Source organism: Dendropsophus ebraccatus, chromosome 12, assembly GCF_027789765.1.
Source record: "Dendropsophus ebraccatus isolate aDenEbr1 chromosome 12, aDenEbr1.pat, whole genome shotgun sequence".
Classification (NCBI taxonomy): domain Eukaryota; kingdom Metazoa; phylum Chordata; class Amphibia; order Anura; family Hylidae; genus Dendropsophus; species Dendropsophus ebraccatus.
In genome coordinates, this window is record NC_091465.1 from 84,348,228 (window position 1) to 84,362,184 (window position 13,957).

The window sequence follows — 13,957 nt, forward strand, 5'->3', positions numbered from 1 at the left end:
TACAGTGCACCGTACCACTTCTCCTGTCCTGTATGCTGGGTATAATCCTCAGTATATATATACAGTGCACAGTACCACTTCTCCTGTCCTGTATGCTGGGTGTAATCCTCAGTATATATATATAGTGCACAGTACCACTTCTCCTGTCCTGTATGCTGGGTGTAATCCTCAGTATATATATACACACACAGTGCACAGTACCACTTCTCCTGTCCTGTATGCTGGGTGTAATCCTCAGTATATATATACATACAGTGCACAGTACCACTTCTCCTGTCCTGTATGCTGGGTGTAATCCTCAATATATATATATATATATATATATATATATATATATATATATATATATATATATATATATACAGTGCACAGTACCACTTCTCCTGTCCTGTATGCTGGGTATAATCCTCAGTATATACATACAGTGCACAGTACCACTTCTCCTGTCCTGTATGCTGGGTGTTATCCTCAGTATATACATACAGTGCACAGTACCACTTCTCCTGTCCTGTATGCTGGGTATAATCCTCAGTATATATATATAGTGCACAGTACCACTTCTCCTGTCCTGTATGCTGGGTGTAATCCTCAGTATATATATACAGTGCACAGTACCACTTCTCCTGTCCTGTATGCTGGGTGTTATCCTCAGTATATATATACAGTGCACAGTACCACTTCTCCTGTCCTGTATGCTGGGTGTAATCCTCAGTATATATATACACACAGTGCACAGTACCACTTCTCCTGTCCTGTATGCTGGGTGTAATCCTCAGTATATATATACAGTGCACAGTACCACTTCTCCTGTCCTGTATGCTGGGTATAATCCTCAGTATATATATATAGTGCACAGTACCACTTCTCCTGTCCTGTATGCTGGGTATAATCCTCAGTATATATATACAGTGCACAGTACCACTTCTCCTGTCCTGTATGCTGGGTATAATCCTCAGTATATATATACAGTGCACAGTACCACTTCTCCTGTCTTGTATGCTGGGTGTTATCCTCAGTATATATATACAGTGCACAGTACCACTTCTCCTGTCCTATATGCTGGGTATAATCCTCAGTATATATATACAGTGCACAGTACCACTTCTCCTGTCCTGTATGCTGGGTGTTATCCTCAGTATATATATACAGTGCACAGTACCACTTCTCCTGTCCTGTATGCTGGGTGTAATCCTCAGTATATATATACACACAGTGCACAGTACCACTTCTCCTGTCCTGTATGCTGGGTGTAATCCTCAGTATATATATACAGTGCACAGTACCACTTCTCCTGTCCTATATGCTGGGTATAATCCTCAGTATATATATACAGTGCACAGTACCACTTCTCCTGTCCTGTATGCTGGGTGTAATCCTCAATATATATATATATAGTGCACAGTACCACTTCTCCTGTCCTGTATGCTGGGTATAATCCTCAGTATATATATACAGTGCACAGTACCACTTCTCCTGTCCTATATGCTGGGTGTAATCCTCAGTATATATATATATATATATATATATATATACAGTGCACAGTACCACTTCTCCTGTCCTGTATGCTGGGTATAATCCTCAGTATATATACAGTGCACAGTACCACTTCTCCTGTCCTGTATGCTGGGTGTAATCCTCAGTATATGTATACAGTTCACAGTACCACTTCTCCTGTCCTGTATATATGGACAGTGCACAGTACCACTTCTCCTGTCCTGTATATATATATACAGTGCACAGTACCACTTCTCTGCTGTGTGATGTATAAGGATCACCCGTCTCAGTACTCGGTGGTAATCCCCGGGTGGCAGCGCTGTCATCATGCGCCATCATTGTGGTCGGTCAGATTGATGGGCTCGCCGCCTCCTCTAGCACATCCCTGCAATATGGCCGCCAGTCTAAGCCCCGCCCCCTCAGCAGGCTACATTGAGAATATTTATGGCTCTTAATTAAAATCTTCCCTCGCCAGCGCGACCTGCGGCTTCTCATTCATTTCAGGATCTGCGGAGAAGTCAATGGCGTTCTATAAATAACTGGCCCAGACTCCTTCATCACTGCGCCTGCTGTATAGCATAGAAAAACATGGCTTGTCCTCTAAGCAGCACCACACCTGTCTACTAGTTGTCTGCAGTATGGCAGCCCAATCTCATTTACTTTAGTGGAGATAAGCCGCAATACCAGACACAACCTGCGGACTGGAGTGGCGCTGTTTTAGGAAGCCATGTTTTTCTAATGTGCAGCTGCTGGTAGATAGAGGGGGGCTTCAGGACATGTCCCCATGTGACCCCATCTCCACAGTGGATGCATACAGCAACAGTCCTGATTACAGTAGGATAGTCCCCAGAAGCAGTGGGTGCAAACGTAGACTTAAATGGGTATTCCACTCAAATATAACTTTTTTTTTTTTTAAATCAACTGGTGTCAGAAAGTTATATAGATGTGTAATTTACTTCTATTTAAAAAAAATCTCCAGTCTTCCAGCACTTATCAGCTGCTGTATGTCCTGCAGGAAGTGGTGTATTCTTTCTGGTCTGACACAGTGCTCTCTGCTGCCACCTCTGTCCATGTCAGGAACTATCCAGAGCAGAAGAGGTTTTCTATGGGGACAGTTCCTGACATGGACAGAGGTGGCAGCAGAGAACACTGGGTCAGACTGGAAAGAATACACCAATTCCTGCAGGACATACAGCAGCTGGTAAGTACTGGAAGATTTTTTTTTTTAATAGAAATATCTGTATATCTGTATAACTTTCTGACACCAGCTGATTTGAAAAGGAGAAAATTACTGCGAAGTTACCCTTTAAGACCATCGTATCCAGCAGGTGGCAGCAGAGGTTAGCCTTCTTCCCTCTGGAGGAGAGCTTGTTTACACAGAAGCATTGCCTGGTCTACAAGACCCCTAGCATGACGTGTTACCCACTCAGATATACAATATAGTATTTTTTTTATTGATAATAATCACCTCTGTTTGTGTCTCCCCAGATGGTGTCCGGAGTATTTTTGACCATTCGTAGCTTTATTTGTAAGCTGGATTCTGACGACATAGAAGAGACCTGCATGAGGACTCCTGAACTTCAGGGAGCGCAGAGGCAATGACTGACCGCCCTGCAGAGCATCTCACCACCTCAGCGTCAGGAGGAGCCGCTAAAGGCGTCAGAGTGCGGGGCTGTGCGGGTGCTGTGTGACCTCCTCAGGGGGTCGGGCTGGTGGTGGCGGGGAGTTCTCTCGGCTTTGCCGCCTGGCATTAGCCCCTCTGCCGGATCGGCTCTAGGCCGCACTCAGCAGCTTTGACCAAAGGGATATTTTGCACTTACGATAATTAAGACGTTTTAATGTGATTGTTCTGGAAAGCGTCAGCCCCCTCCCCCGCCTCTCTGTGGTATGGAACTCCCGCTCCTCACATCCACCATGATAAGTGCACATTAAAGCTTTATTAATAGACAGTAATGGCGGAGACACTTGGAGGGTACCAGGAGAGCGGTCACGTCTGAGACCGCCTGGAGATGAGGCCAAAGATTAGAAACTCTCAGCTCTGACACAACCAAAAATGGCGGCCTAATCCTAGCGGTTGTCGGACATGCTAGGCCGCGGTTACTATGGAGACCTTTAGGCAGCTGAAGCCTCCGGAGCTGTGGTCCTGCTCCTCCACGCCAAGCGCCAGGCGACGGCGGCTAAAACTGAAGAAGGGTCAGAGGTCACCCGAGTCATGTTGTGGGAGTGAGCCGGAGGGGACAAAAGTCCGGGGGAAAACTCTGAAGCCCCCCACCATAGAGGTGACCCCATCCAGCGAAGACGAAGCCTGGTCAAACTGCTCCACGCCCAGCGCCTCACCAAAGAGGAAGCGGGGACTGCTGAAGAAATGGCTGAGCAGGAGAGAAGGAGGATGGTGAGTGACCAACTTATTACTGCTGACTGCCAGCATTGGGATGTAGTTCCTCCTCCCATCCTGTAGGTGGTCTGGAGAGATCTCAGAAATCAGATACCTTGTACACACAGTGCCACCTATAGTATGGGGGTGGTACTGCAGACAAGTTTTTCTTTGTTTTTGGTAGAAATGATTCTATAATGAGATACCTTGTACACACAGCACCACCTGTAGTATGGGGGTGGTATTGCAGCCAAGTTTTTCTTTTTTATTTTGAGTAGGAGTGATCCCATAATCAGATATCTTGTACACACAGCACCACCTGTAGCATGGGGGTGCTACTGCAGTCAAGTTTTTTTTTTTTTTTCTGTAGGAATGATTCCATAATGAGATACCTTGTACACACAGCACCACCTATAGTATGGGGTGGAACTGCAGCTAAGTTTTTATTTTTTCTTTGGAGTAGGAGTGATCCTGTAATTAGATACCTTGTACACACAGCACCACCTGTAGTATGGGGGTGGTACTGCAGCCAAGTTTTTATTTTTATTTGTAGGAGGAGTGATCCCATAATCAGATATCTTGAACACAGCACCACCTGTAGTATGGGAGTGGTACTGCAGACAAGGTTAGGCCAGTGTCATCCAACCTGTTGCTCTCCAGCTGTTGAAAAACTACAAATCCCAGCCTTCAGCTGTCAAGGCATTCTAGGAGTGGTAGTTTTGCAACTGCTGGAGAGCCACAGTTGGGGAACACAGGGCAAGGCCGGGTTACTGACAGATAGGAAAAATAGAGTCCTCCCATAAATCTGCAGCTGTAGAAACAAGGACATTCCCAGGGACAGACCTTCAGATCCCGTCCTTGTCCTGAGAGATGAAAGATGATCAGAGGCCAATAGGGACCATGAGATGACTGTAATAAGAATAGATGGGGCCCCTATGGCTGCTAAGGGACCCCGGGAGAAGGAAGGTGGGGTAGCCTCACCCCTCTTACAATGGGAGATGTATGGTGCTCCTCCACTCACATAGGACTATACTTATTCCCCTCCCTTTGCCCCTGCTAAAGTGGAAGGGCATCCCTGTTATGGGTGCCGTCTCTATGGTGCCCCAGCATTACCCGGGTAGGCGCTATACTAGGCGTCTCCCCCGCTGGCAGCTCCATTGCTGGGAATATCCGGCTGATCTCCGGCTGCTGACAGGTAAATCTCCATGCAGCAGTCTGCAGAGGAAATGCAGGGTCAGCAATGTCCTGGCAGCGTCCTGATACCGAGAGCATCAATACTGCCGTATATACTGTAGATGGTGCCAAGATAGGAGATTTAGGGGGCGGCAAACTGGGCAAGTGCTCAGCTACACCATCTTCTAAGGACCCCTTACATTAACCTCTTCACTGCTCTAGACCAGTCATCTCTATGGGCCTGATGGTTATAGTGGAGCGTTGTACTCATCATCATCATCATCATCAGGGAGCTACAGCATGCATGGCTGACCTCCACTCCCTTCAAATCGGGGACACAGGACCCCCGTACTCATGATTGGTGGGGGTCCCTGTGGTCGGACCTCCACCGATCAGACGCTCGTCCCCTATACTGTGGATTAAAAATTGTGATAAAAACTCTCTAAATAAAACACACAGTGATGTCACTGGTCAGAGATAATCTATACAGTGATGTCACATTAGGTGGAGAATGTACACAGTCAGGGGCGTAACTACCACTGTAGCAGCCAAAGCAGCTGCTTTGGGGCCCACCGCATCAGGGGGCCCCATGGCCTGCTCCTGCAATACACTGGGCCCCCTGAGCCGTCATCATTTGCAGCAGCAGGTGGCCAAGCAAGCCTCCCGAGATCTGTAAATGTCCTTTAAACTGCAAGCACTTGTAGTTATGTAGTTAGATGGCTTAGTGGTCAGTCGGAAAGGGGTGGGGGGCCCAAGCAAAAGTTTACTATGGGGCCCAGCCATTTCTAGTTACACCCCTGTACACAATGATGTCACAGCACAGGGATAATGCACAAAGTGATGTCACAATGGAAGAATAAAACACACAGTGATGTCACAGGTCAGAGATAATATACACAGTGATGTCACATTAGATGGAAAATGTACACAGTGATGTCACAGCACAGGGATAATGCACATAGTGATGTCACAATGGAAGAATAATGCAGACAGTGATGTCAGAGTATAGGGGTATCCAACGTAGTGAGGCAGCAGCACATTGGAGCAGTTACATCTGTTAGTATATATATAGTAATCAGACCCTGTGGTAGTAATAGTTCTGCTGCCTGTAACGTCATTATGCTGCCCTCTAGTGTTCATACATTGATATTACTGAGCCATGCACAGGATGCTTAGTGACTGGTTAATACGGTGATACATTACCTCCTTGTGTTCCTCTGTCTGTACTCACTAGGTTAGCCATAGTACAGCAGGGTTAATATTCCAACTGCCGGGGTCCAGGGGTCCGGTAACTCATCACAGCTGTAGGACCCTCTGCTCTTGGGCTCAAAAGTTATTCCAGTTCTTGTAATAATAAACTTTTAAGTTATTTTTCAGTATATTACCAACTTAAGGCTCTGTGCCAGCTGTCAGTGAATGGAAATCTGGTGTAATACTTCTCACAGCTGAGGTTCTGGTACAGTGTATCAGTGCAGGGAAAACCAATCCGCATGGAGTCTAGGAAAGGATAGAAATGCTGTGTAATAAGAATTAATGGACCGTTCACCCCCCCCAAAATTTTCTCTAATCAACTGGTGTCAGAATGTGCCAGAGATTTGTAATTTACTTCTATTAAAAAATCTTTAGTCTTCCTGTACTTAGCAGCTGCTGTATGTCCTGCAGGAAGTGGTTTATTCTTTCCAGTCTGGAAAGCAGGAAAGGTTTTCTATGGGGATTTTTTGCTGCTCTGGACAGTCCCTGGCACGGACAGAGGTGGCAGCAGAGAGCACTGTGTCATACTGAAGAGAATACACCACTTCCTGCGGGACATACAGCAGCTGATAAGTACTGGAAGACTGGTGATTCTTTAATTGAAGTAAATTACAAATCTCTGACACTTTCTGGCACCAGTTGATTTGAAAGAAAAACAAATTGGTGAACAGCCCCTTTAATAACAGTTTTCTGAACTAATACATTGCAACAAACCATATGGCTGTGTACTTAAGATGGTTTTCCAGTCTTTGCATGTAGAAGCATATAGATCATTAGGATCCAGGTTGGGGAGACATGCTGGGAGTTGTAGTTTCCCAAGAGTTTCAGGTTGGTGTCGCTTCAATGATTACCACTAGGTGGCGCTGTGATTCTGCATTATAATCACTACAAGGCAGTTATCCGGCTGAATTCTAGGTTGGGGGTATCATCCAGGTTGGGGGGAGCAGTGTTCTTCTCTATGGACACCAGAGGTCGCTGTGATGCCCATATCACCTATAATACAGATGGAGATGTCACAGTTATGGGGGGCAAGAAATGCCATCACATTTTTATCGGAGTCAGTGACCTCGGCGCCCACACCTGACCAGAACAATGAGATCCACAGCGGTCACAGACACATGAGCCCAAAGGGAACAAACAAGCAATAAATAAAGTTCTTGTGGATCACAACACAAGGTCAAAGAACAATGGAACGAGGCACGATGCAACAATGTCACATGACACAAAGAAAAATATACCAAGTATCTGCCAAGTTACTCAGTACCATAGAGGTAACCCGTGAGAGGCTGGAGAGGACAGCCCCTGGGGTATAGGAGGATATAATAATAATAATGCCTTTCTTTATATAGTGCCAGCTTATTCCTCAGCGCTGTACAGAGCCTGTCATCACCCAGATCAGCCCCTGCCCCATGGAGGCTCACAGTCTACAGACTCAGCATAGCCAGGCACAGGGTATAGCGATATAGTGGGTGCCCCCAGATCTGCGTGTAAAGGGTAACATATGTACTACAGATACATAGTGCTGCTATATCGCACATATACATAGTACCATTATACTGCACACATACGTAGTACTGCTAGACCATACACGTGTAGTAATGGTATACGAAATATACGCAGTACTGCTATACTACCTACTTATATAGTACAGCTTTACTACACACAGCTACCTAGTACTGCTACACTACACACATACATAATACTGCTACACTACATACATAGTACTGCTATACTACACACATACATAGTACTGCTACACTACACACATATATAATACTGCTACGCTACATACATAGTACTGCTATACTACACACATATATATAGTACTGCTATACTACACACATACATGGTACTGCTACACTACACACATATATAATACTGCTACGCTACATACATAGTACTCCTATACTACACACATACATAATACTGCTACGCTACATACATAGTACTGCTATACTACACACATACATAGTACTGCTACACTACACACATATATAATACTGCTACGCTACATACATAGTACTGCTATACTACACACATAAATAGTACTGCTACACTACACACATATATAATACTGCTACGCTACATACGTAGTACTGCTACACTACACACATATATATAGTACTGCTATACTACACACATACATGGTACTGCTACACTACACACATATATAATACTGCTACGCTACATACATAGTACTCCTATACTACACACATACATAGTACTGCTACACTACACACATATATAACACTGCTACGCTACATACATAGTACTGCTATATCACACACATATATATAGTACTGCTCTACCACACACTTACATAGTACTGCTATACCACACACTTACATAGTACTGATATACCACACACATATATATAGTACTGCTATACCACACACTTACATAGTACTGCTATACCACACACTTACATAGTACTGCTATACCACACACATATATATAGTACTGCTATACCACACACTTACATAGTACTGCTATACCACACACATATATATAGTACTGCTATACCACACACTTACATAGTATTGCTATACCACACACTTACATAGTACTGCTCTATCACACACATACATAGTACTCCTATACCACACACACTTACATAGTACTGCTATACCACACACATATATATATAGTACTGCTATACCACACACATATATATAGTACTGCTATACCACACACACTTACATAGTACTGCTATACCACACACATATATATAGTACTGCTATACCACACACACCTACATAGTACTGCTATACCACACCCACTTACATAGTACTGCTATACCACACCCACTTACATAGTACTGCTCTATCACACACATACATAGTACTGCTATACCACACCCACTTACATAGTACTGCTATACCACACCCACTTACATAGTACTGTCTGCTATACCACACACACTTACATAGTACTGCTATACCACACACACTTACATAATACTGCTATACCACACACACTTACATAGTACTGCTCTATCACACACATACATAGTACTCCTATACCACACACACTTACATAGTACTGCTATACCACACACATATATATAGTACTGCTATACCACACACATATATATAGTACTGCTATACCACACACACTTACATAATACTGCTATACCACACACACTTACATAGTACTGCTCTATCACACACATACATAGTACTCCTATACCACACACACTTACATAGTACTGCTATACCACACACATATATATAGTACTGCTATACCACACACATATATATAGTACTGCTATACCACACACACTTACATAGTACTGCTATACCACACACATATATATAGTACTGCTATACCACACACACTTACATAGTACTGCTATACCACACACACATATATATAGTACTGCTATACTACACACACTTACATAGTACTGCTATACCACACACATATATTTAGTACTGCTATACCACACACACATATATATAGTACTGCTATACCACACCCACTTACATAGTACTGCTATACCACACCCACTTACATAGTACTGCTATACCACACACACATATATAGTACTGCTATACCACACCCACTTACATAGTACTGCTATACCACACACATATATATAGTACTGCTATACCACACACACTTACATAGTACTGCTATACCACACACATATATATAGTACTGCTATACCACACACACATATATATAGTACTGCTATACCACACACATATATATAGTACTGCTATACCACACCCACTTACATAGTACTGCTATACCACACCCACTTACATAGTACTGCTCTATCACACACATACATAGTACTCCTATACCACACACACTTACATAGTACTGCTATACCACACACATATATATAGTACTGCTATACCACACACATATATATAGTACTGCTATACCACACACACATATATATAGTACTGCTATACCACACACATATATATAGTACTGCTATACCACACACATATATATAGTACTGCTATACCACACACATATATATAGTACTGCTATACCACACACTTACATAGTACTGCTATACCACACACACACACATATATATATAGTACTGCTATACCGCACACTTACATAGTACTGCTATACCACACACACTTACATAGTACTGCTATACCGCACACTTACATAGTACTGCTATACCACACACATATATATAGTACTGCTATACCACACACATATATATAGTACTGCTATACCACACACACATATATATAGTACTGCTATACCACACACTTACATAGTACTGCTATGGTGGTGTAAAGGATGGCAGCATTCCCTTGTATTTTTTTACCCTGCCCCTTTAATTTCTCACCCTTCTTGTGCCAGTCTGTGTGTAACTTGTTTATCTGGATACTGGCACAGGGCCTGCAGCTTCTACAGAAGTCTGTGCACCAAGTGTGTGCCAGCCTGACACCCCCTGCCCTCCCCGCCCGCCCGCCCAGGATCCTCTGAGGCTACACGTATAATATCTGGCCGGCTTCCCTCCATGAATGGAAATAATATATCCCCTGCACGACTGCAGTATGGCTACCGTCCTATAGCTACACAGGACGCCCCCTGCTCCATCCCCAGTGCCCCCTGTGCCCGTCCCTGCTGGATCTCCCCCTCCACAGAGCTGTGGCCGGCTGCGGATTATCTGGGCAGCCGGCCTGCATTCTCCAGGGGGTTAATGAAATGTTCTGCAGCTGACAGAGGCCGATGCCAGTGAGCCGGACAGTTCCAGCGAAGGTGGAGGGTGGGCCCTGGGGTACCACATACACTGACAGCAAGCAGAGATCTTACATATGGGATTACTGTAGAGAAACATATGGAGGAGATGCTCCCCCCTCTATGGTATATCTACCCACTGAGCCACGTGAGGAGCACTTACCTTACCAGCCATATGTCTGACTATTCGCAGCTCCGGGACAATTTATAATCCCGCTTTATGGCAGAGCTGGAGGTGCTGGCGTCCAACACAGCAGAAAATCAGGTTAATCGTGATGGCGGAGGCCGAGCTCCACGTGAGGAGGATGAGGGTCCCATACATCAGATATATACCCAGAGATGAGGGTCCCATACATCAGATATATACCAAGAGATGAGGGTCCCATACATCAGATATATACCCAGAGATGAGGGTCCCATACATCAGATATATACCCAGAGATGAGGGTCCTGTACATCAGATATATACCCAGAGATGGGGGTCCCGTACATCAGATATATACCCAGAGATGAGGGTCCCGTACATCAGATATATACCCAGAGATGAGGGTCCCATACATCAGATATATACCCAGAGATGAGGGTCCGGTACATCTATACCCAGAGATGAGGGTCCCGTACATCAGATATATACCCAGAGATGAGGGTCCCATACATCAGATATATACCCAGAGATGAGGGTCCGGTACATCTATACCCAGAGATGAGGGTCCGGTACATCAGATATATACCCAGAGATGAGGGTCCCGTACATCAGATATATACCCAGAGATGAGGGTCCGGTACATCTATACCCAGAGATGAGGGTCCCGTACATCAGATATATACCCAGAGACAGTAGCGGATTATAATAGGTCCATTTTGGGCGGTAGCCCGGGGCCCTGAGCTCCTGAGGGGCCCTTGGCCACCCAAACAGACTTATACTTTCAGTGGTGTATTATCTCCAGACTACAGTTCAGCCATGATTTGCATAAAAATTGCTGCTTTTTACCGCAATTTTGCACAAATCAGGGTGAAACTGCAGCCAGGAGACAATGCAGTAACATTAGGGAATATATTGAAGGACCTTATCATGTGACAATGATGTCACCACAGGTCCTTTACAGGCTGCACTATGGAGGAAAAAGACTTGTTAGTGCCACTATAGTTACAATGGGTTGTGGGGGCCCAAGCTTGGTGAACAGCCTGGGCCCATAGTGAAGTTAATCCGCCCCTGCCCAGAGATGATGGTCCCGCACATCTATACCCAGAGATGAGGGTCCCGCACATCTATACCCAGAGATGAGGGTCCGGTACATCAGATATATACCCAGAGATGAGGGTCCCGCACATCTATACCTAGAGATGAGGGTCCGGTACATCAGATATATACCCAGAGATGAGGGTCCCGCACATCTATACCTAGAGATAAGGGTCCCGCACATCTATACCTAGAGATGAGGGTCCCGCACATCTATACCCAGAGATGAGGGTCCGGTACATCTATACTCAGAGATGAGGGTCCTGCACATCTATACCCAGAGATGAGGGTCCGGTACATCTATACCCAGAGATGAGGGTCCTGCACATCTATACCTAGAGATGAGGGTCCGGTACATCAGATATATACCCAGAGATGAGGGTCCCGCACATCTATACCTAGAGATAAGGGTCCCGCACATCTATACCTAGAGATGAGGGTCCCGCACATCTATACCTAGAGATGAGGGTCCCGCACATCTATACCCAGAGATGAGGGTCCCGCATGGGCTCTCCTGTAGAATGGTCACATTCACTCATCCTGGTGTCAGTGGCAGCCGGACCCGTTATTTTTATGTGTAGTTTTTTTTAGTATATTTGCAGGATTCCCCAGTGTGTGAGCTTCCATCTCTCCTCACCGTTTTTCTTCTTAGAAACCTGTGTGCAATGTAATAGATAAGCGGCATCACCAGGCGGTGCCCCTACCACACAGGATGGCAGGATGGGTGGTACCCTGTGGGGAGGAGGCTGGAGCCCCAGTAATCTTCTATACACCACTATACACACCCTCCGTTAAGATAAGAACATTCATATATACATATACTATATCCCTAGGTTATACCAGCTGTACATATATAATTATATACAGTATATATACCCAGATTATACCAGCTGTACGTATATCACTATATACAGTATATATACCCAGGTTATTACCAGCTGTACATATATAATTATACACAGGAGATCCCCAGGTTATACCAGCTATACATATGTAATTATATACAGGAGATCCCCAGGTTATACCAGCTGTACATATATAATTATATACAGCATATATACCCAGCTTATACCAGCTGTACATATATAATTATATACAGGAGACCCCCAGGTTATACCAGCTGTACATATATAATTATATACAGGAGATACCCAGGTTATAACAGCTGTACATATATAATTATATACAGGAGATACCCAGATTATACCAGCTGTACATATATAATTATATACAGTATATATACCCAGGTTATACCAGCTGTACATATATAATTATATACAGTATATATACCCAGGTTATACCAGCTGTACATATATAATTATATACAGGAGATCCCCAGGTTATACCAGCTGTACATATATAATTATATACAGTACATACCCAGGTTATACCAGCTGTACATATATAATTATATACAGTATATACCCAGGTTATACCAGCTGTTCATATATAATTATATATAGGAGATCCCCAGGTTATACCAGCTGTACATATATCATTATATACAGGAGATGCCCAGGTTATACCAGCTGTACATATATAATTATATACAGTATATACCCAGGTTATACCAGCTGTATATATATAATTATATACAGGAGATCCCCAGGTTATACCAGCTGTACATACATAATTATATACAGGAGATCCCCAGGTTATACCAGCTGTACATATATCATTATATACAGGAGATGCCCAGGTTATACCAG

General features: G+C 44.1%; 1 protein-coding gene across 4 annotated transcripts in view; it reads left to right on the top strand.

Annotated features, from left to right (window-relative positions):
* GRAMD1A (GRAM domain containing 1A) overlaps nt 1–13,957 on the top strand; it is a 106,707-nt gene that overhangs the window by 9,361 nt on the left and 83,389 nt on the right. For all 4 annotated transcript variants that reach the window (XM_069948979.1, XM_069948982.1, XM_069948980.1 and 1 more), the window contains exon 2: nt 2,983–3,886. In XM_069948979.1, the coding sequence (XP_069805080.1) occupies nt 3,597–3,886 (290 nt within the window). In that variant the 5' untranslated portion in view covers nt 2,983–3,596. The remainder of the gene's footprint in view (nt 1–2,982; nt 3,887–13,957) is intronic.